This window comes from Lutjanus erythropterus, chromosome 18, assembly GCF_056507025.1.
Source record: "Lutjanus erythropterus isolate fLutEry1 chromosome 18, fLutEry1.hap2, whole genome shotgun sequence".
NCBI classification, from domain to species: Eukaryota; Metazoa; Chordata; class Actinopteri; order Lutjaniformes; family Lutjanidae; genus Lutjanus; species Lutjanus erythropterus.
Window position 1 is genome coordinate 12,843,207 of NC_139334.1, and position 24,947 is coordinate 12,868,153.

The 24,947-nt window shown below is 41.0% G+C and overlaps 1 protein-coding gene across 6 annotated transcripts in view; it reads right to left on the reverse strand.

Moving 5' to 3' along the window:
• eml1 (EMAP like 1) overlaps positions 1-24,947 on the reverse strand; it is a 73,619-nt gene that overhangs the window by 43,041 nt on the left and 5,631 nt on the right. For 3 of the 6 annotated variants that reach the window (XM_084741753.1, XM_084741752.1, XM_084741751.1), the window contains exon 1: positions 11,473-12,140. The exons of 1 other annotated variant lie outside the window; for it this stretch is intronic. In XM_084741753.1, coding sequence (XP_084597879.1) covers positions 11,473-11,539 — 67 coding nt within the window. In that variant the 5' untranslated portion in view covers positions 11,540-12,140. Of the gene's footprint in view, positions 1-11,472; positions 12,141-24,947 lie in introns of those variants that run through there. 2 more of the 6 variants (XM_084741757.1, XM_084741756.1) reach the window with 1 other exon arrangement.

Genomic DNA, 24,947 nt, shown 5'->3' on the forward strand with positions numbered 1-24,947 from the left:
GCACGCTTAGAAATAAAGGTTCCAAAAGGGTTCTTCCTGAAGGGCTGAGGTTCTATCCAGAACAATTCATTTCTGAAGAACCTTCAACTAAAAAGTTAGTGTTCTATTAAGAACCTTTTTCATAGAACCCCTTTTGGAAGAAAAAGTTCTCCAAAGATTGTTGAAATCTTTTAAGAACTCTTTTTTTTCAAGGGTTCCTTGTCTCATAATATAAAATGGGTCTCGGAAGAACACCATGAGTGGGTCCTAGATAGAACTCTTTGAATATAAAAGGGTTCTTGGTAGAGGGGGTTCTCAGTGAATCCTATCACAGATGTTTATGTTACATTGGGTTCTAGTGAGAACTCTCTGAAAGGGTTTCAGGAAGAACCTTTATAAAATGTTCTACCAACACCCAAAAGGGTTCTAAAGCCAAAGAACCCTTTATGGTTCTAGTCAGCAGCTTTATTTCTGAGAGTGTGTGGGCATCCTTGACGATTCTGTTTCTGGCTCTTTCATGGTATTTTTACGCATCCCTGACATCCTGTTCAAGGACTCACACAGCCTGCGTGTCTCCTCTCATGACCTTGTGATGGTTCACACATGCACAAACACACAGACTGAACTTGAAGATGGACACACACACACACACACACACACACACACACACACACACACACACACACACACACACACACATACACAAATACACTCATACATGACCAGAGAGTGCTCAGACTGCCAGAAGCATTAGTTACACACACGCAGAGTCAGTGTGTATATTTAGCACTGGAACTCACACACTCCTGCTTTACATGCCTGATTGTTTTAGTGGGTCATAAGATGAGGCTGCTGAATGTGTGTCAGTGGAGGAAAAGACAAGAGAGAGAAGAGAGGAGAGGGAATACTCAGTTCAGACAACAAATGGCATCTCTTGCCCGCTGGCTCACCAAGAGGCTGTTTTACATGAGCACGTCAATTCTGACCTTATTTCTGACTAAAACGCAATGCATCACAAGGTTACCACACGATACACAACAATATTTATGCAATCCAAAAAGAAAAAAATACTTCTGAGTTTTAGAGAGTGTTTTACAGACACAAATACATCATATCATCATAATACTTTCATTTGTGAAAAAAAAACCCATCATGACAGCTACTAAACATTACATAGCTGACAGGACTGCTTGATTCGTAATATTAGTCAATCAACAGAAAATTAATCTGCAACTACTTTGATATTCGATTAATCATTTACAGGTGCAGCAATTTATTCTGGAGAAAGATGGTTGATTATTGAGTCTCATTCCCAAGTCGTCAAATACTGATGTTATGTACACGCTAGATTTTTGCATTTCTTTATTTTCCATGTAATGAAACTGAATATCTTTGGATTTGGGGCCGTTTTTCACAACTTCAACTTGTGATCTGAGAAATTCCACCTGGCATTTTTGAAATTTAAGTAAAAATCATAATTGGTTGCAGACATGAAACATAATATATTATGATAATTTTGGTTGTGAAGCAGATTATGAAAATAAAAACAACCAAATTTAATAACTTTCCCAGTTACTAAACTTCACTCAGTCTAAGTCTACTCTTAGTTAATGCCCTATAGATTTGTTGGCAGACCCAGCCTTGGGAATCTCAGTCTGTTCTTACATATGTTAGTCTGCATGTCTGTACTCAACAGATATCAGCAGAGGTGTGGGCTCCAGTCACACATTTGATTGCTTTAGACTTGACTAGACAAAATCAAACAGACTTGCATCTCAATCTGGACTTTAACACCAATGTCTTGTGACTTCACTTGAACTGGAGCCTTTTGACTTGAAAATATTTGATACTTTCCTTCAAACCTAAAGATTAAAAGGTCAAATATTTAAAAAGCGTGCCATGAATCCTTTCATTTCCCTTCAGTTCCTGAATCAACTGATGTTAACAATATTCATTCCCAACAGGTCGACATTTAATTACACAGATCCACATTATTTAAACCAATCTCACAGCATCCAATCAAGTTGCAGGAGAGAACCATGAAGAACTAATATTACATTGTGTTACATTACTGTAATGTTACGCATGTAGGTGAAGAGCACTGTAGTGCCTCCTAGACTTTTTGTCACATGTAGTGAAGCCATCTGTCTAGTTTTGTTGTATTAAGCAAATATCAACATTTCTGTTACATTATGTTGCATTGTGTTGCGTTACATGGTATTATGTTGTGTTATGTTACTACGATGACAGTAACATAACAGAATGATAAAATTTCACGCATTCAAAAACTAAATCTAACTATCTAGTAGCCAACAAAAAACAAATATGCGAATATGCAAAATGTGTGGGTTGAAAACTACAAACGGAGCAAATAACTATCAACTTATTTCAACATTTGAATGTGAAGTTGCGGCCGATATTAACATAGCTAGCAAGCTAATGTTAGCTTAACAGCTAAGCACCATTGTAAATCAATCAGGCTGGAAACTGTTACATTGTGGCCTGTTTAGGACTTGAAACTCAAAGTTTATGAGTTGGGAGTTGTGACTTGATAAACAATGACTTGACCCCACCTCTGAATATGAATAATTAACTTCATAACAAAGGCTGCACACATTTCTGGTAAAACGCCCACCTGCTATTCTGTAGCAATAGATCCTCCTAGCTCAATGTGATACTGGCCTGTGGCCTCTATGCAGATAATACACAACAACAAATCCACTACGTGGATAAATTCTCCTTTGTATACAGATTTCTACTTTCTGCTGTGTAGAATGACCCACTTTCAAGTATTTAAAACAGAAGATTCATTAAGAAAGCAGGGTGCCAAAGAGGAGGGCTGGTTCTACGTGGACACTGGACCGCTTTCGTTATGTAACTGGCATCATTTCTCAACTGGCAACAAGGGTAGCCACACACACAGACACACATACACACAGCTTGACTCTACTGCACCACAATCTGCTGTTTTAGACAACAGTAAAACCACAGAGCTGGAGTCTCTGGATATCTGCTGCTGCTGCACAAACTCAGTAAAGCTGTTAACATGTACACGACACGTTTAATGGGCACACACTGTCACTGTGTGTAACTGTTAGCGGCTAATGGCTCTCTATTCTGCAGCGTGAAAGAGAAAGTGCAAGGCAAACCCTTATCAGGAGAACGGGGAGAGAAACAGTGAGGGAGATAAGGAGTAGGAGGAGGGGGGGGGGCAGCGAGACTCGTGACTACAGAAGCCCAAACCTCCCTGCTCAATATCTGTCTGGAGATAAAAAGAAAAAAAAAAACCCAGAAAACCACTTTGAGCTCCACTTGGGGCACTCACACAAGATCAAACAAAGAGTGTGAGAGAGTCTGACGCAGGGATGACGGGTGACGGGAAAGAGGGAGAGTAAAGAAAGGTGAAGGACAGAAAGAGTCAGAGAGTTAAAAATGCAAGAAATGCTGCGACACCGAGTGAGACCGGAGTGAGATAAAAGAGAAATGGAGAGTGGTGTGTGTGCTCTCACTGACAAAGCAATAGGAAATCAATGTCAACCTTTAAATGAATCAGCAGCAGTGGATGAGTTATCCTATTCAGGTCGATATTTATTAAACTGCTGCAGCTCGGTTCCATGTTACACTTACACATGAATAATGGCAGACGGACACATCATTTCCTGATACTCTCCTCACTCTCTTTCTATGTTGACATTTATGTGCAGTTTTACTTTGAGTGCAGGTCAGCTGCCATCAGGTTTTACAGGGCATTGATAGATGACGCAAAAGAGCAGTTGAAGAGGATAAAATGAGGAAGAGGAGTATCACTTTGGTTTTTCAGTCACTGTATTTGCTCTTTTTAGTGGTATTACTTTTGAACAGTATCAAATCTCTTACTGGTTATTTTTAGATATAATATAGGGACTTGTTACCATTGTTGTCATTATTATTCATGTTTGCATAGTTGCAAAGTTAAAACATTATTGAATGTTATATTATTTTTTAATATACTGTTGAATATTTTGTACCATTGTCTGTTTTGATAAAAATGTGAATTTACAGGCAGCAAATACTGCTGCTATTTAATTTCATAAATGATTCTTTAAAATTTAATTAGTTATTTTTTTTGTTTTTATTTAGTAGCGGTAACAATCTGCTACTTCAGAACCATGGACAGTACCATGGATTTATTGATACACAGTTAGGTTACTGATATTTCAGGGCCAGTGTCAGGGCCATAGATCTTAATTTGCATAAACCTCAGTCAGATAACAGATCAATGAGTCAGACACTCTGATGATGGCAGGTTATCAATAGGGATGCATGCTAGTCAGTCTGCCAACAAAGGGGATGGGACCTCCTCTCATCTCCCCTCAAACTGCCTACTGCACAAAAAATTGCTGTACACATTTGGACATTTTTTCAAGTCCTCATTTTTCTTCATTTTTAAATATTGCATTACATATTGTATCATAGAATTTTATATTATGCTATTACTGCACATTGAGTTTTGGGTAATGTTACATCCCCAATAAGGAGTTTTATGTGAATGTGCTTATAACGCATTAGACATGAGCTTTATACAAAATGTTATTACCACAATAATAATAAATAATAATAAATCAAATAAAATAAATACTCTATCAATATTATTTAAAGTAGTGTTTCACTGTAGCCTCAAAATTGAAGAAAAGTCATCTTATTCCAACTCACACACATAAACATGAGCATGAGTCTGTGTCTCCTCCTCCTTGGCATCCCTCCTTGGCTACTGTGCTTGGTAACGTGAGCGGATCTTTAATCCTAATCCCTCTCCACGTGCCATCATCAATCAGGGTTTGGATGAAGATAACATAGATGCACAGCCAAGAAGAGGAGGAGACTGGATGGAGTCGTGTCACCTCCACTATGTATCAAAATACCACCGACAAACATCAAACGAGCCTCCATCTTTATTAATTTCCCCTCTCTGCCCTGCATGTGAGCCTGCCCCATCCATCTGCACTCCCACTTATTCAAACTTCCTTCCTTTCCTTCCTCACATTGCTGCGTTTCTGTATCCCTCTTCCCTTCTTCACTATGCCCCCTCAGATGTCTCGCTAGCGTGTTCCGGTGCCATCATGGTACAGTGCCACTGAGGTAAGGGCTGTGCCAGTGTGCCTGTGGTTGTGCAGCTCTACAGAGCGTGGAGCACAGAGATAAAGAGATGTCTGATCCAAAACTGAGCATTAGTTCATTAGTTCAAAAGGTACAGGACCAAATCTCGCTAATGAATGCTGGCTCATGGATTTGTTAGTGATGGAGAGGCTGGGTGCTTTGAGATGAACATGAGTGTGTGATCATCAGTATTACCCCGCCGTAAGTGAGACGGATTTAAGTATTAACAGATTTACTTATTAACACATCAGGAGCTTTTGGTACATCTGGAGATAATGAACCAGGAATCACATTAAGTCATGTTTTTGCTCTAATGATAGCTATAGTTTCTACCTTCAATGCAGCCACTGGTTCTAGTTTTTTTATGTGTGAGTCACACATAAAAAAACACAAAACACTGCAGGTGTGGTGTGAATGACCCCGGGAAAAAATATGGAGTGAAACTAACTTGAATGAATATGATTTCTGCAGAGAAAAGGAACAAACAAGAGTTTGCTGATGCTATCATGTTGACCTTTATTTACCTTTAGCAGTGCTTTGAGCTAAATGCTAATGTCAGCATGTTAACGTAATCACAGTGACAATGCTAACATGGTAGCTCTTATTTACCATGTTCATCATTTTAATTGTGTGTGTTAGCATGCTATGTTTATTAATTGCCACTCAATACAAAGAACATCAGAGGCTGATGGGATTGTCATTAGTTTTGTAGGTCTTCAACCCAAATACTGGACAAATACAATTTGTATTATATTGGGGGTGTAAGTTTAAAACAATCCTTTGTGGTGCATTCAAGGATGTTCCAATATCTATCATTTAGGTGTCAGGTGTTGCTTTCATGTTTCATGACAACGTAGAAGTGGGAAGTCCTTTGCAAGCTGATTTTAAAACTGAAGGAAAACAAATGGAATAGAATTAGGAACAAGTTATAGCAGGCTTTGGATCATGGTTGGTGGCAATATAACAGCAGAACAAGTAGGGAAAAACAAACAAGATGGTCCTTTAAAGTGATGATAAAATCAACTGGACACTCTTTCCCTTAAATTGAACAAGAATCCCGTCTATCTGATACGAGGACAACGATAATTCTATAAAAACAACTGCAATCTCATTACCAGCCGCACAACACAGACAAATTTAATCAAAACGGCCCTCTTCTCCAGAACCAGTAGATCCCAAATGTGATTTAACAGACAAAAAGCTTCTCTAAAGGATTCACTTCCTTCATCAGCTGTAATCAGAGTGTGTGACTGTGTGTCCTGGTGTGTAATGGGGCTAATTTTCAGTTAGCCGGAGCTAGCCCCGACCTCCTGAGGACAAAGCATGCAGCCTGCGCGTGTTTCTGCAGTTTAGCTGACCTAGTCTGAACATTAGTCTGGTTGAATGCTCCACAACACACGAGCCGAGAGGGAGGGAGAATGAATGACATCATTGACTTTTGCTTTGAGTGAATCTGGGTTCAGCTGGACGGCAGCGGCAGTATGATGTCACTTTGGCCTACAGGCCGTACACACACACACAACCACGCACAAAAACATCCGCTGCAGCTTGTATACACCTACACACACATCTTAACTGAGGCTCACCCAATTAAGCAGTCTGTTGGAACAACGAACGAGGCGCTGCTCCCCTGTTGTTGCAGTTAAATGTATTTCTGTGTGTGTGCGTGTGAAGGAAAGAGAGAAATCAGGGGGTTTGGGAGGTTGGAAAATCCCTGGCAACAGCCTCTGAGCAGCATGTCTTATTTCATCGGCTTTCTCTCAGAGAGGAAACATGACATCGTGAGGGATTACAAACAACCTCACAGAACTCACAGGCTCTCCGTCTGCTTGCTGTTCATAACATGGCAAGAAGAACAAGGTGGGGAATCTTCAAAAAAAGAAACATAGGTGCATGTAATCACAAGTTAACATGAATGTGCACTAAGTGGGAAAAGTGTAGGTAGGACTCGCCAGAGTTTTTGATCAAATAAGTCCAAATTTTGAGGAGGAAATCACAGTTTGTCTGACACTAACCTTCTCCCACCTGTCACCAAACCACAGTGCCTTGAGGGCATCACGTACATACTGCAGTACTGAAATGCTGAACCTGCCACTGCACTGTAATTTGTGAGATTTTTAAAGGTCAGTCATTTCCTCAGAGGAAGTCGTAGAACTATTCTGATACTGTACAACAACCTACACTTGTTTTTCAGGTTAATCCAACGACCCGCCTCAGTCGTTATCGCTGGCGCGCAAACAGCACGTGAGTAGACAGGGTGCATACCTCTTCTCTTAACACAACTATAGAAATCATGACTTACTTTTGTGACATATGGGCCGGTGGCTCTGTTTTATAACATGCAAACCAGGCATAGATGCTGATATTTTTAAGCAGTTGCCCACCAAGTCACTAAATAGTAGATTTTTGTGGCCCAAATGTAAATCTATGTAAAAAACAATACAGAAAAGGCAATTTATCACAGCCTTCTTTAACTATGTCAATTGTGTTGTCCACTTTAATCATGAATTGTGACATGGTATTCCCCAGTCTTGCATTGACAGTCCCATCTCCACAGCTGGAGAAAGGTCTGGTCCCACACACTAACACTCTGCTTTCTTTGTATTTCTTTAAACCAATCATAATCGTCTTGGGTGGAGCGAAACACAGGATGCACTGATGATAACCCTGCTAAATTGTGTCAGGAGGGAACTTGTTTCAAAGCAACATTTGCATATGGGGAGGTGTGTCTTGGAATTAAATGTCTAAATCACTGCAAACGTAAAGGTAACTGCTGCTAGCTTGTGTATGTTCATACTGTTACTGACCCAAGTGCTAATTTGCCATTTACAGCATGAAGATTGCTCGATCAGAGGTTGTTGTTGTTGTTGTTTCCAGGGGCCTTTTGAATACAAATAGTGGATGCCACGATACTGCCTGAAACAAGCGACCGATGGCAGGCTTATACCCACAGCGTACACCAGGAAAGTCGGTCTAGGTGTTTCCTGAAGGCACTGTTTCTGATGAAAAACAAGCTAGACTTCTCAGCTAGTCGAGGAAACTGGCAGCACACACTGCAGTACAATACATACTTAGGTGTGTCATATTCTAGCCACTTACCCTCTTGCTTCTATTTACTCCTAAATTTTCATTGCCTTTCATTGCATTCATTCATTAATTTTTTTGTACTTCAGTAGCCCTGGCATATTGTTAGCGTGCTACTGTTCGTTCCTTTCCTTTAATGTTGAAGTAAAAAGCACAAAGGATGCAGAATGTTTGTATAACTATAATGTTGTGTTGGTGAAGGCTCACAGTATGGGGATAAAATGTGGTGGGCACCCATAGCCTGTGCACAAATATGTGTAAACAGCAGATCTGCCATTCTTCTAAATAAAGAGTCCTATAACATCTACAATTCTGAACTGATTTTAGTGAGTCATGTTGTATTTAAGGGTTTATGGTCTACATGGAATAGAGGAAAAAGTTTTCTTTCTCCAGCTTACACCACGCAGATCATAAACCCTTTAATATAAAAGCAACTAATTGAAATCGGTTGAGAACTGTGGACGTTATAGTGCTTTTTATCTAGATAAAAAACAGTTCCCCTGTTTACTCCTATGTGTTTACAGGCCACCATTCCATTATGGCAATACAGACATATGATCTAAAGACAATGTATATATGTCTATGGGGCCATCTACATGTAATATTAGGTGGCCACAGAGCAACTTTTTATGGCCACAGGCCATCAGGCCATGATTAATGTAGAGCCCTGCAAAAGCCTAATCTTTGTTCCTTGTTCCAAGTGACCTTATCACTGTGAACCATCAAAAATGAAGCAGATGTACCATCTTTAATTAGTTATTTATGGACATGATGTACTCAGGGAAGCTGTCCAGCTGCACAAAAATAGTTATCATATTTCTCTTTTCTACACTGAATATATAACACATTATAATCATCTTTCAGTTTTGCATGATCTATATCTCAGCTACAAGCTTCTCCAACTCATCTTTTTCTCTTTGTCTGCATCTTCTCCTTAGTGATTGCTATAAATTTAATGAGGGAAATCCATAAGGGATAAAAGCTCTTAACTGGATTCATCTCATCAGTCATTCATGAAAGTTGCGAGGTACCCGGTATCCGCAGCGGGAGATACCTCTGTGTAATTCCACATCTATGATTTGCTCTGGTTGACAACAGTCTTTTCTCATCCCACTGACTGCTACTGCTTACACAGCGCAGTAAATATTATTGATTTTTTCATTATCCACCAATGGCAATTATAGGTTACTCTGCGCCTCAACAATGATAGCTTACGCTCGCTAACCATCACACGATCACTGCGACTGCTAAATACACGCTGAACAATGTTAGACGTGCATTAAAAACATTGAGGATGCTACTCTAAACTGGGAGGTTCCCCTCTTCATATGATAAACGTTTAATTTTATCTTCATTTAGCTGGTTCAGTGAAGCTCAAATCAGCATTACAGCCCGGTTCAAAGTCCCTCTGCTACAGTACTGGTTTCTATTAGAGACACCGGTTATTGTGTCAGATAATCCCCTTTGTGTAGGGGGCTCACCAACTGTAGTCTGTCAGTATGCAGCCTCATTCAAAAACAAAACATAACTGGAAAGAAGAATCCCTCTCCATTGTTGAACACAGATAAACTTATCACCACTATAAAACATTTTTGAGTATAGTGTAATAGTTCTGGTAGAAATCTAAGTTTACTTTTAAAAAAACGAGCTTCTTCTTGGAAATAAATCTTAAACTGATGTCATAGTGATGTGTCATGCTGGCTTACTTCTTCCCTGAGTCACCCCCTCTCCCACCCATAACATTAGCAGCCTAAAGTATGGTTTCTCCCTCTGCCAGCAAATGAATTATATTAGCGCAGCAGGCAACAAGAGCAATAGTGTCCTGTTCTGTCATTCCTGTTCTGTCTCATTCAACAAAATGATCACAATCAGCCAACAGGGGAGAAATATATTCATAACATACCCCTCATCACATCAAGCAGAACCAGAGTAATCAGGGCAGCTGCTGTGAGCAGAGGACTGCTCCTCATCCTCCCTCCTTCTTTGTTTATTAGCTCTCTTGAGGGCTGCTGGCTCACACAGACTGTTGACATTATTCTGGCCTTCATTCCAGAAACTTTCCTTTTATATTTTACTTGAGGTGCACAGAGACGTCTGTATCTGTATCTGCTCAGCCAACAAAATGACCTGTCTCTGTATCTGTATTCGGATAGAAGGCTGGACGTGGGTGTGGTTTAGACCCAAAGTCACATTAAATGAGACCAATGTTGTATTTTTTTCTAGCCTAATGTTCACTGGCAATGCAACTGTTGTGTCTTCAAAACATGATAGCAACTTCGGATAGAAGATCTGTTTTCATTGCATTATTTGTGCTTTGCCAAAAAACATATTCAGATTCTGGTGCCTCCCTAGATTCTATTATTTTTTCCTGAATGATAATATTCTGATTCGAGCGCATTCCTAAATTCTACCAATTTTTTTTGCAAATAACAAGCAACTTCAGATAGAAGAAATATCTGTTTCCAACCCATTAGCTGTGCTTTCCCAAATAATGGATTCGGATTCAGTTGCATCCTTATATCGTACTATATTGTACAGAATAATAACAAGCAGTCTTGGATTTGTGCTCTCCAGAATAACAACTTTGGTGTATCTGCATATTCCACATTTTCCCCTTATAATAACAAACAAGAGACAGAAGTACTATCTGTTTCCATCACATTATTTGTGTTTCCCAAATAACACATTCAGAATCGTGTGCATCCCTATATTCTACTACTCTTTCCCGAATATCAAGCAACTTCAGATAGAATACCGAATAACATATTTGGATTCGGTTGCCTCCCTCTATCCTACAATTCTTTTCTGAATACCAACAAGCAATAAGAGATAGAAGTAATATCTGTCTCCATCACATTATTTGTGTTTTCCCAAATTACATATCAGATTTGGGTGCATCCCTATATTCTACTACTCTTCCCCAAATAACAGACAACTTTGAACAGAATACCAATTGACATATTTAGATTTGGGTGTCTCCCTCTGTTCTACTATATTTTCCCAAATACCAACAAGCCATGGAAGACAGAAGAAATATTTGTCCCAAATGCTCAAGAACATAAAAGCTGAACTCCTTTTTCACCAGAGCTCTATAGGAGCTGAAGCTAAAATAGCTCATGACTGCAACACACACACAAACACAACCCTACTTGGTGTCAAGTTTAGCCAGTCAGCTGGTGACATGTCAAGTCCAGAGGAAACAACATACAGCCGAGGGGATACAGGGGGATGATGGAGAAGGAAGAGTGAGGAAGAGGATTAGTGAGTTTTTACCGTTGCAGAACTGTAGCAGTGATGAGGTGTCATACAAGCTGCTGTAGCTGGAAAATCCGTCCTCCATTCTCAACCTCTGCTCCGCTCCGCTCCTCTCTCTGCTGGCTCCCTCTGTTATCCACCACTCCTTCTCCTCCTTCTCCTCCTCTCGTCTCTCTCTCTCTGGTGACTCCCTCCTGTTATAGTTTATCGTTCACTTGGTGTCCAAGGCGCTCCCTCCATTCACTCTGCACGGGTCAGGCTCCCTGGGTGAGTCACCATGGCAACCCATTCACTCCGATTATGTCATGTGAACTCCAACCCCTCTTCTTCTTCTACTTCTTTTCTCACAAAAAAAAAACAACAAAATGAAAAAAAGTCCTCAAGTACAGCAGAAAACACTCCCTGTTGAAGAATGACGGCACCGGACCGCCCGAGAGACACAGAGACAGAAGTTAAGAGGCTGCTGGTGGTTTTGTTTTCGTCCTCTCCTCCCTCCTGCTCCTCTTTTCCCCTCCCTCTGTTCTCCTCTCGCCCTTCTGTCTTCAGCGGAGGCAGCTGTGTGTCGTTAGCTCTCGCTGATCTCCAGCAGAAAAACAGCTTTAAGAGGGCTTGAGCTGAGCTGAGAGCGCAGGCAGGCAGGGAGGCTCTGGCTCAGTGTGTGTGTGTATGTGTGTGTGTGTGTGTGTTTAGATAAAGCTCGGGACAGCCCAGCCTTCCCCTGTCACACTGTGGACGAGTCAGAGCGCAGGGGGCTGGGCCTGACGGATATATCCTCCTCCTCCTCTGTGAGAGGAGAGGAGAGAAGTGAGAAGATGGGAGGAATGAGAAAAAGGAAAGGATAACAGAGGAGAGAGGAGGGCAAAAGAGGTGATGAGAAAGGAGGAGAGAGGAAAGGAGAGAAGAAAAAAGGAAAGGTAGCTTCTGGGTCTGAAATTAAGCTGTATTATTTCTAGTGGCCAGCAGAGGGAGACTCCACTGGCTGCAAAATAAGTCTTGATTGTATGTACTCTTATGAGAAAATTACCCTACTTCTTCGTCTTCTTCAATGTAGCATGACGATCATTTTGTAACTATGGTTCCACTTAGAGAACAATAAGACATTAAAGCAGGGTATGCTGACAGGAGATTCTCAGTGAGTCCGTCCACTGCAACACACAGGGCTCATGAAACTCTGATCAAACTGAGATCAAATAACAATTATGATTAGATTATGTTACTATGTTGCCCGTTTTATGTTTAAAATGTGTTTAGAAAGATGTTTACACATACTGTTTAGCTGTGCTATACAAAAGATCGCAACCAGAAAACTGCCATTCTGTTTCAGAATCCCAGATGAAACTGCCAAACTAGAAAGTGCTGATCAAATACAGATCAATGTTCTGTTACTAAATTGTCTGTTTCTTGCTTCAAATGTTTTAAGATACATATTTTTGTTTACTGTTTATTTGTAATATGATAAAGATTGCAACCAGGCAGCCCGTCGTTATTTCCTGCGAAACGGACGTGCCAAAACCAAGCACTGCCAAAGTCGCCGTACGTCATCTGCCAGCTCCACATTCTTGTTGCTATGGTGCATGTTCTGGTTGAAAAACCAACTGTGGTGACCCCAAACACCAAATTCGAGGCTTCAAACCAGTAGTCAACAAACTACGACACACTACGACACTGTGTTTGGTCCAAACTTGGTGGAGTGGGAGAGGAAAGATGAAGAGAGGAGAAATGTGAAGGGAGGAAAGGATAAAAGAGGAGAGAGGAGGGCAAAGGTGAAAAGAAAGGAGATAAGAAGAAAAGACAGGGTAAGAGAGGAGATGAGAAAGGATGAGAAAGAAGGGGAGGGGAGGCAAGGAGAGGATAATATGGACATGGTAAGGTGAAGGAAGAGGAGAAGAAAGGCTGAAAGGAGTAAAAGGACAGGTTAGGAGAGGAAATGAGGAGATGAAAGTATAAAAGAGGAGAGAATGACAAAGAGGAGATGAGAAAGGGAAGGAGAGAAGAAAAGAGGAGAGGAAAAGAGGAGGACAAGGTTGAGGAGAGGAGATTGAAGAGAGGATGAAATGGGAGAAAGGGAGATGGGATGAGAAAGAAGTGGAGGAGATGACAGGGTAGCAAAACAGAGGAAAGGAAAGGACATGAGAAGAGAGCAAAAAGCAGAGGAGAAATCAAGAAAGAAGAGGAGAGGAAAGGAGGAAAAGGAGAAGGACAGAGGAGGGGAAGAAAGCAGAGCAAAGAAATGTAGATAAGAGGAGTGGGAGACAGACAAGACAAGGTAAGGTAGGAGGGGAGATGAAGTAAGGAGAGAGGTGATGATAAAAGAGGAGAGAAGTGAGAGAGGAGAGGAGAATATAGGACAGAGGACAGAAGAGATGGAAAGAAAGAAAGACAGAGGAGAGGAAAGGAAAGAGGGAAAGGGAAAAGAAGAGGACCAGAGGTCAAAGGAAAGAAGAGGAGAAGAGAGAAGGGGAGATGACATGGTAGGGTGGGAGAGGAAAGGGGAAGAAAGGAAATGATAAAAGACAAGAGAGGAGGACGAAAGAGGTGAGAAGAAAGAAGGACAGAGGACAGAGGAAAAGAGCAAGGAACGAAAAGGAAAAGAGACAGGGGGAGAGGAAATGAGAGGGAGAAAAAGAGATGAGAAGGCAGAGTAGGACACAGTAGAAGAAAGGTGGGGAGATTAGAGCCAAAAGAGGAGAGGAGAAAGAAGGAAAGAGGAGAAAAGAGAACAAGAGAGTAGAGAGGAGAGGAGAGGAGAGGAACAAAGACGGGACAAGGTAGGAAAGGAAAGGAATAGCAGAGATGAAAAAACAAACAATTGGTTGGTTACCAAAATGACCAAGGCATTGCAGGTCCCTCAGTCAATATATCACAGCTACTACATTATTCTCATGCTCTTCCACACACACGCACACAGTCACAGAGTCACACACGCTGTACATGTAACGGTATGGAGTCACACGGGGACACACATCCATGACAAACGAAACGCCACTTCTTCTTTCCTGCAGCCAAACATTCACACACTGCCAGGGGATCTGTGCTGTGCTGTGGCTAAACATGATTATCATTCTGTCCTCCGTCTGTCTTATCTGCCATGCTGCAGACTGCACAGAGACCGAGGGATCCTTAAAACAAGGACAAGAGGGGGAGAGAATGAAAGGGAGGCTAGGGGGATTGAGGAAAAGAGAGAAATAAATGGGATGGAGGGGGAGGGGATAGAGGAGAACCAGAAAGAGGGAGTGCTCGAGGAGGGTGTGGGGGTAAAGAGAGAAGGAGCAAATTAAAAAGTGAGCCGGGTGGGAGTTTAGTGAGGGAAAAAAGGGGAATGCCCCCCAAAAATGGGTGCCTCTTAATTCAAACTGGGGGTTTTTGTATGTGCATGTGAAGGGGGGCCTCTTTGCATTATTTATAATTCACTTGCAGGGAAAAATAACAAGGCTAAAGAAGACAGAGTCTGTGGCCTATATTCACGTCTGAAACATTCCCCCCTTTCTTGCAAGATCACAAGACGGAGCCGACAAAAATTACACAAAGGCAGGGGGATGCTCAAAAGGCGGCAGCGGAGGGAAAGACCATGAAAGGATGCATTTGTTTCCCTCGGCAGGTGTGATATAATCTCTGTGCAGGTATCGCTCGTAATATCCAGAATCATTTCTGGTTCAAAGGTGTCCCCGGCTAGATTTGACCTTTAACTGGAGGATGAAAGGGATGCAGCGAAGCACCTTTTAACGGTTGATCAGTTTATGGTTCAAGGCCCCTCTGTTGTTGACCTCAGTGTTTTCTCTCCCTCCTCTTCTACTCCCTCAGGAAAACACTGCACTCTGCTTCACTTATTACACAACAACAAAAAGCCACCAACAGATCCGCCGAGCTCAGCAGCAGCAGCCGGGATTATGTGAGAAAACAAGGTGCTCTTTGTAGACCAGTGTTACATTTGCACACTGCAATAATTGTTTTGTAAAAATCACAAGGATATTACGTTTCAAAACACAGCAATTAAGACTGAGCGTTGACCTTTACACTATTTGTACACATCACTCTTTGCTTGCAAATACAGTTAATGTTCTTATCTACCACCAGTGGTGGAAAAAAGGTGCCAAGTTGGTCACACTTTATTTTACAGTACACTAATGAGACGCAACAAGCTGTACTTTCTACAGATTAGACAAAAACTAGAAATAACATGTTCTTTATTAGACAGTGAAGTACACTTAAGTACTGTGCATTAACTCATAGACAAAATATTCCTTTACTGCTGTAATTTTGACTTTTACTTTGTAGCTCCGCTTCGCATATCGTTTTTAAATGAGGAAGCAGCAGATACGTGATTTCACTTTAGTTTACAATACAGTTCTGTTATAATGTGTCCCTCATTACCCTCTAAGAAAGTTTAATCAGTCTACCTGTGGGAAATAATACAAGGGCTGCCACCTCATAGTCCACTTAACTGTCAGTTGGTGCCAAGAGTCTTACTCACCCACGTTTTCATTTATTTCTTAAAAGCAGTACAAAACCCACCTAAATTCCATTTTGGAGCTGCACCTTGTCGTTAAGCCTGGGGGATTGTTGCAACATGCACCTTTTACTCTGGCGCACTGCTGCTAAGTGCACTGTAGCTGCCATTAGCAAGTTAGCTCAGTTAACGGCCTATGCTACGCTGCCTCTGAGATCAATGAAGGCCAGCTGACAGGTAATAATACAGCAGCTAAGATGATTTAAGATTACAGCGGCTCCGGCTGAACTCTGAATCCAGGGAAGATGAAGACGGGTTCAGGTGAGGACAGGAGACATGAAATGGTCAAGGAACAAGTTTGTAACTTAGCACCTACCCATCACAGTGTTAATAAGCCTGCAATTTTTTGTCTAATTAAGACAAAGTACATCTTGTTACATCTTATTAGTGTACTGTAAAATAAAGTGTAACCATATTTTTAGAATATGCAGTCACATGTCAGATGTTTTAACCACCCAAAGGCCTCAACATCCAGTGTTTTGATTCAGATACAGAAGGAATTTCATGCAGCTCATCACCCAGAGTGAGTGAGCTACACACACTGTAAACATCCTTTGTGTTTTTCCTCTGAAGGCTGTGAGTCACGCTGGTGTTTTGTCTGAAGGGGGTTCAGATTATTGTAAATCTCATTCTGGGGCAGATTTGGGATCTAGATTAGGGACAGGTCTGGTTTTTGTGTGTCAGTGCATATGCTCACGTGAGAGGAGGCAGCTAAAAACTGGGCTATCTTCCCTCCAAAATCCACCCCCCACAGCTCTGTAAACCCCACCTACAAACCCAGCGGGTGGCAGGTGGTGGGACCGCTGCTGCTCCACCCATCCTCTCCTCACACCTCCCTATTGTTCCCTCCTCCCACCACCCGTCAGTAAATCCAGGGGGTGCACACACACACACACACACACACACACACACACAATATAAACAGGATAGTGCTGTGCAGAGTGTGAGGCTATGTAATATGTCTGCAGACCACAATATACAGTCAGTGAGCCCCAGTTTAATGTGCAAACTGGGGCAACCATCTAAATGTAAATGATCTAAATATAAGTATTGATACAATTATTTTTACTATTAATATGGCTATAATCAACACTTTCATAATAACACAATGACAAAGCATAGTGAATATATTCCACCGAAATAAGTTACAACCTCAAATCATTTTGCAAGGTGCTTCCTGGGCTTAGCGACACTGATAATATTGTGATTGGTCATGAGAAATACAAACAAGCCAAAGTGATTTTTTCCCCCACCATTCCAGAATGGTAATGGGCTCAGCCAGACCCTTCTCCAGCACACCACTAAAACTAAGTATGGAAATATGTCTATGCAAGACTACTCAGCAGCAAATGGCAGACACAGTTAGTGCTTAGCTAGCTAACATAGTGGAGCATTTAGCAGGTAAAGAGACAGATATTTCCCTCAGGAGCTGGTGGAGACCAAAAACTGAGCTAAAAGAGATGTGAATATCCGACTTACATACACAGGTGATCTGAAACACGACTCCAAATGATACCTTGTAACTGTTGGTTGTTCCAATAAGCAACTGTCAGCTAACATATATTAACTTAAAATATGATATGTTAATGTACTGTCCACATCTTGTTTCTGCTGCCCACAATAAGAGGAGGATTAACCTCTAAACTTTTGCCATTGGCTCCATTTTTCCGAATTTGTTGTGTTGGTCTCACCTAGAGAAATTAATTTAAATTTCTAATGGAGAGAAAGGTTTCTACATATAATATGTCAGGCTGAATTTAAGGTAAATATGAATAAAATGTGAATTTCAATGAAAAAACATATGGGCTTGGCCTGGACTATTCAGTTCAGTGCAAACACACTGTATCCTCAGTAACATGTTCAAACAAGCACCTGATACTATCATATAGTTTGATGAATGATTTATAAATGTAAAGCAACAAGGATTAAAAGAAGTTAAATGGGAATCATGCAGAAACAAGAGGGGTCGTACACGCAGCTGTCTTACATAATACATCAGACAGAGGTGCGGTGTCTTGCTTAAGAGCACTTTGGCACGGCTTTCTCACCTGCCCTGCTGCTGACGGTGTTTTTACAGTTTTGGATCTCAGGAGGCACTTGAAGGTCATATTCAAACCGAGCCGGTTGTTCTTCTTTTCTTCCAGAGAGAGAAAAGAAACCGCTGACATTCCTTTTTATCCACAGATGATCAGTCAGTCTGTCAGTGGGCCAGGATTACACACAATCAAATCCAGAGCTGAGGAGGAAACAAGGTCAATCCTCTGTATGATCCAGCCACCATCTGTGTGCCTGTCCTGGTTATTGGGCTGTTTTGTGCTCTACACCATGAATTAATCCAACCTGGGGTCTTAATGACTCATATAAACATTAAGCAGCCTGGGGATGTAAATACTTTTTATATCAGTCAAGCTGGACAGCCAAAGACTGTATACCAACTTTATGAACATATTTTTAGGCAGTTCTGTGAAGGTTTGCTCCAAATAGTTAAACATTGCAGTATGCTAATGACACTGGGGAAGCTGCCAGATTTAACAAAGTTTTACAAGGCTTTGTAAAACGTCCTTGTCAGCATATAAGAATGTAAGATTGCAAAAATGAATTCACTGAAATAAAAAGTTATGAGCTACTAAATGTATCCCAAGTCAAAGATGATATTGAGACCGTTTATTTTTCACATAAGTGATGAGAAGGAGAGGCAAATGTGCAAAATCTAAAATGTAGCAGCAGGTAACAAAGGTCAGCCAACAGGAAAGTGTGGCAAACATATTCTCAACATGAAAGTGAAGTTATTCATTAATCTTCCTGGTGATAACTCACATGAAGTTAATGAGTTCAATAGTCTGGTCATTATGCCAACATGCAGTGCAAGGAACAGTAAAAGACTGAAAAGACTGCCAACAGCAGATTGAGATACAGAGATTGAGAAACATCTCAATAATTTCTGGAAGTATTGCCATGAAATTTGGTACCTACACTCACAACATAACTGAGTAAGAATTCTACATTTTTCCACCATTTTGATTTTGGAAATAGCTGGTAAACTAATGAAATTTCCATCTTTCTGATGTTGGCACTTAGCTGAGTACAGCATGCTAACATGTTAACTAAAAGAGTAAACATGATTCCTGCTAAACATCAGCATGTTAGCATACTCATGTTAGCACTTAGCTTAGCCCAGCCTCTCAGCACACTGTATGCAATATGCAAGCAATTCTGACAAAACGCTCAAATTTAAATGAGCTGTCCTACTTTCATTTTCCTTTTCATTGACACTAAAATGTCTAACCTTCTTAGGAACATTAATGTTTTATCTTTTCATATCTTATCTTACCTTAGGCTTTGGTTGATAAAACCAGGATCAATTCTCAAGGTGTGACAGTTTGACATCTCATAACAGGAGCTGTGCTATTGATGCACCTAGATGGTGAGAAGAGGCCAGACCAGCAGAGGATGTAATACTGTCTGTGACTGACAGGTTCACTCTTTCTAATAACTGTCTGGACAGGAGAGCAGAGACAGAGATGAGGAGAGATAGACTGAATGTGAGGGGGGGGAGAAAATCAGCTGAGTGATTGTTGAAAATACATCATTTCCCACCTGCTGGGGAAAATAACCTGTCATTCATAATACATGGTTATCAGAGGAGGTGTCAAGTCCAGATTAAAACACATTTCATGACACTGCATTATGATCTCTGGTCCCGTTAGATCTGACGTTATTAGCTTCAAGAATCTAAAGTAAAGAGACTGCTTACACACATGCATAAGCACCAGCTGATGCTCCAATTATTAAGGTCTAACCCAACACCAACGAGGAGAAAGCCGACAAGCCACTCTCTGCTGTGTACATGTGTGAAAGAGAAACATTTAGTTTAGTTCAACCCTGCAAAATCAACTAGAATCCATGAACAAGAGCTGTTGAAAGTTTTTGTCATTATGAATTATGTGGAGGAACGGTGACCTACTTTCAATGGGGGAGAGAAACCAGAAGGGGCAGCATCAGGCAGAATATGAGCTCTCATAGCGACATACAGTAGATGCTGGATTCAAAAGCACAAATGAAAACATGAGCTGTCCCAGTAAATCATCCACCTTCTTACCTGTCATCCTCTTATGTTTATGTCCCCTAAAATGTCTGATGTTGACTACACTGACTTGAATCTGTTTGTCACTAGAGAGGTGTTTTCACATTCCCCTACTGAAGGGAGAGATGTCTGTGCACTTCCCTGACAGATTTGGTACCTAACTACACTTACTATTATGATACATCTGATTTTGGTGCACAGCAGACTCCTCATCTGAGTCTGACTAAAGCTCAAACATGCATCGCTCGATCTCTGCGATGCATCCTAGCATGCTAGCCATCTTGACGAGGACTGCTCTGAACTAGTCAAACTAGCACCTAGCATCTGTGGTGGGCAGGCATGAGGCTCAATGAAGACGAAACAGTAAATGTGTTTCCAGCCCTTTTCAGGGTAAAATTTAATATTTTATGTAACCCAATGAAAACTAACACTAACAAAAATTGTACAATAATTTTTTGTACCATCTGCAGAGAAACAAGGCTACAGGATGAAAGCAAATGGCAGTGACATACTGCAGTACACTGTTGTGGGCCACACAAGCAGCAGCAATGCCAAATAATGATGTTATGGTTCTGAAAAACTGGGTCACCACTTGTGTTTTTAGTGCAGTCTTTTGGTCATGGTCTCTAATAGCATTATGCATGTAGAAATCCCCTGCCAGACTCTGTAATATCGACAAAACCCAACATTTATTTTAGAGAAAGTGGGAGTCGTGGGAATGTGTTTTGCCAAACTCACTGTGGTGCGATAATGCATTATGCATTATGGAAAAAATGGGTCTGAGTAATGCTTGATCACCTGTAATTCTTTAAATAAATCAGTAAATACAGGCCCTGCTGTGCAGCTACATTCACTCTAAGATAAACAAGAGTGTGCTTATTGGGTTCAAGGTGACTGATAGTGAAGAGGTGTTTTGGTGGCTGAGGCTTACAAACAAGATGTCCTGTCCCCTGTTAAGTCTCAGTGGATGGCGTGTGAAGACAGACTTTAAGGGACAGAGACACAAGAGGCACGTGAGTGTAGAAGAGGAGAATCTGCTTTTGGGCTGTAAATAGCTCCTAATCCTGAGGCTGTGGAGCAGCGTTACATGTCCTACTCCTGCTCCTCTTCTCTCAGTGGTGGAACCCATCAAAAAGCACCGAAGCGAGAATTATAGGTCACAAAACCACTACAGTGCACGTGTGTTATAATATGCTGTTAATTGGTATCACTTTATCTTGACTAAATAGACAGCTTAGTGTCATCTGACTTTCATCTCTCTGCTGTAAAACCAGGAAGTGAGTCAGCATTTTTGAGCCACGTCCCTACTGGTCTATTTATTGTATGCAAGCAATAAAGTCTGAAGTGGTTCTGCCTCATAGAGTTTAATGATTTGTTGTATGACACACATTGCACCTGTCAGTGTCTCAACTTTGAAATCTGAAGCTGTAGCTTGTCCGGTGTTAATACCTGACATTAAAGGGATAGTTCACCCAAAAATGAAAATTCAGTCATTAACCCTGATGTGAATGTCAGAATTTATTATTTAACAAAGCCATGAAATAAGTGGCCATAAAATACTGCAGGTGCCAATGACAGCGAGTGGCAGTTAAAGGGACATTTCACCCAAAAATTAAAATTTAGTCATTATCTACTCACCCTCATGCTGATTGAGGGTCTTTTTTTGTATTAGTCCACAAAACACTGCTGGAGCTTCACAGGAAAACAGTGTTGCAGAATCTCCAAAACAATGGAAGTGAATGGTAACCAGTTTTCAAACATAAAAAAAGAAAAAGAAATAAATTAATTAATAAATAAAATGCATTTATACTACTTGTCTGGTGTAATCCAAGTCTCCTAAAGTCCTGACATGCCGTTTGCACAGTCACAACAAACACACCCAGTTCAGACAGTGTGCATGTGCACATGAACGTGGCTCCGGGCTAACAAAATAAACCTGACCCTCAATCAGCATGGGGGTAGTTAGATAATGACTCAATTTTCATTTTTGGGTGAACTATCCCTTTTTGCCACTAGATGTCATTGGCACCTGCAGTATGATATAGCCACTTATTACAAGGCTTTGTTAAATACTCTCACATTCATGTCACATGCTGTACTCAAAATGGCCAAAACCTTGATTGTGGAACGCTGGACTTGGCTCGCCCTCAACGGTCACCATCTTGTCTATGGAGCAGAAGAGGCAGGGCTACCAAACTTGTGAATATGGTGGCCATGGAAGCAGCTGCAGTAACAACAGTGGCCACTGTGAATACTGAATTATACAGATACAAGTGATGCATGTACTTTTATCAGTAAGTACCACTACATTGTTGTTGGATTGAAGCCATCAATACATTTATTTGGTTAAGTTTGTAAAGATTTGGTACTGTGAATCAAATATAAATAAACATATTGCTTGTCAAGGGAGACTGGCATATTTTTAACCTCACACGAAATACAAAAAGTGAAACTGAACACAAATTAAGAAACAAGCTGATAGGTGTTTTGGTGGGTGGCAGTAAAGCTCCACCCGGCTTCAGTTCACCCATGAAGAAGAAGATGTAATCATTTTCCAGAAAGGGGTGATTTGAGATGGCACTTTGTTGAAATTCACACACTATGCAAGCAGGTACATAGTGTGCAAAGTACCAAGAGAAGTATCCGAATTGAGGCACAGCTTATTTCTTGATAAAGATCAGTAACTTACTATAACACCCATAGCTCAAGCTGTTTTCCCACTATTTTCAGTTATTGTACTAAACCAAGATAACCGCCTCCTCTGTTCAGCTTCATATTTTATTGACAGATGATATCTACACATTTAACTTTCAGTAGGGAAAGCAAAAGTGTATTTCTCAAAATACTGAACTATTCCTTTACGTTTAAAATCCAGTTAAGGGTATGCAGTGTTGGGCAAGCTACTTGGAAAATGTAGTTAGCTAAGCTACAATAAAATGACAAAAGTAGCTTAACTACATCAAAGCCATTTTTAAAGTAAAAATAAAGTACTGTCTGTGTTTAGTAGTATATTTATTGGCCCCCTTTTGTACTAGGAGCCAGCTACACAAATATCAAATTATTTATTTAAATTGACCACAACAATTTGGTTTTGTAGAGAAGTTTGCCAAAAAAACAAAACAAAACTGCACAAATAATATTTCTGAGTAACATAACCCAAAGTTATACTTTTCAGCTTCTCCTGTCTTGTCATTTCTCCTACCTCTTCCTGCCTAAATTCCCTTCACACACTCATGAACACAGTTTTATTCTTTTGCTGCCAAAGGACGTGTTGCTAGCTAGCGCCATGTTAGCTGTTGGTGTTTGCTGACTGAGTTGTGATGATTAGCTTAGCTAGCGATTGTTGTGTTAACTTCGGGAAATACCTGAATGTGTGTCCTTAAATTTGAGTTGGACGTCTTGGATGTGGACAGATGTAACATGAACTTGTTCAGGTTTGGCCACGGAGATTCACGACACGTACACGTCTCCTGCTGCGCGCGGCCCATCTTGCCCCGCTGCGACAATTCGCGGCCATTTTTTTTCTACCCAGTCTATGGCGGGCATCAGCAGGAGGGCAGGTACGTGACGTCACATGGAAGAGACGCATTTAAGGTTTAGAAATGCGTGGGGAAATGTAGCTTCTGTCGACTGTACCGCGTTATTCGATCACTAAAGTAGCTTCACTACTGAAAAGCTGTTTGATGAAGAAAACAGCGACGTTACGACCACGTTACTGAGAAATGTAGTTGAACTAGTAACGCCGCTACTGCCCAACACTGATGGTATGGTAATATCTGACCTAAGCTGATGCTAGCTGAATTAATGATGTGGTCTAAGTAAATGTCCAGGGATAGGAAATGTTAGAAGTAAGAGATTTAATGACCATTCAGACAGCATAATACCAGACAATTAATCTTCAAAATGTATAATTCCTTAAAAGGTGAAAAATGTAAACTTCAGCCCCAGTGGTTTGTATACAATATGTGACCCAGTTTTAAAAATACTCCACCAAAACCAGCTGTCTCTCTCACGCATACAGCACTTCTTCACAATGTGCTTTTTCAGAGGTGACAAATTCACCTTTTGCTGAACATAATCATTGTGACAAACAGCCAACACCTCCGCCTCTGCAACTGTAGATCCTTTATTGAGTCTTTGTCCACGGTGTGTACAGTCTGTGCAGCGTACACCAACTTTTTCTTAGACCCTCAAATTGGATAAGGAAAATCTCCCAAGAGAAAACTTTTAATGGGGAAAAAGGACTCCTTCTTGCAGGATGGAGTGGGCAGACATACACTAGGTATTGTATATGTGCAGAGAACAGGATTAGATTTTCACTGAGACACATGAGCACTCTGAGAGGACAGATATGAACACATAGGCAGGCGAGATGGACAGAAGGAAGAGCACTGAGGAGCATAGAAAGTGTTCCAGTAAAAGGGACCTACTCTATTATTCTGCACAAAAGTATGACATCCATAGCATCGTGACCATATCAAATTATATTGTGCAGTATTACTTGAGCCTTCATTGCTTCTGTCAACCTTTGATACCTCTTCCCGTCTCCTTCCTCCCTGCCTGACCTCCTCGCCTTCACGCTAATGATGCAATAGAAGTGTGGAAGAAGGGTTATAAACCACACTGACTTCTCTACATCTAATCTATATGTTAATGAGGCATAACTCGGACACAGAACTGGTGTAATTCAGCGGACTCCAGTCCATGGAAATCTACTAATGTGACCGATGCTGTGTGCGGCCATTAAAAAGCAGAAAACAGCGTCTTGCAGGTCAGTAGGAGACATTGTAATTTGTCAACCCACAACTGCTGCGAAAATGATCCATTTATCTATCAAACCCGCCTCATCACTAGCATGAAAGTCCAGAAGTGCTATGGTGTGTAACATGGACACACTAACAC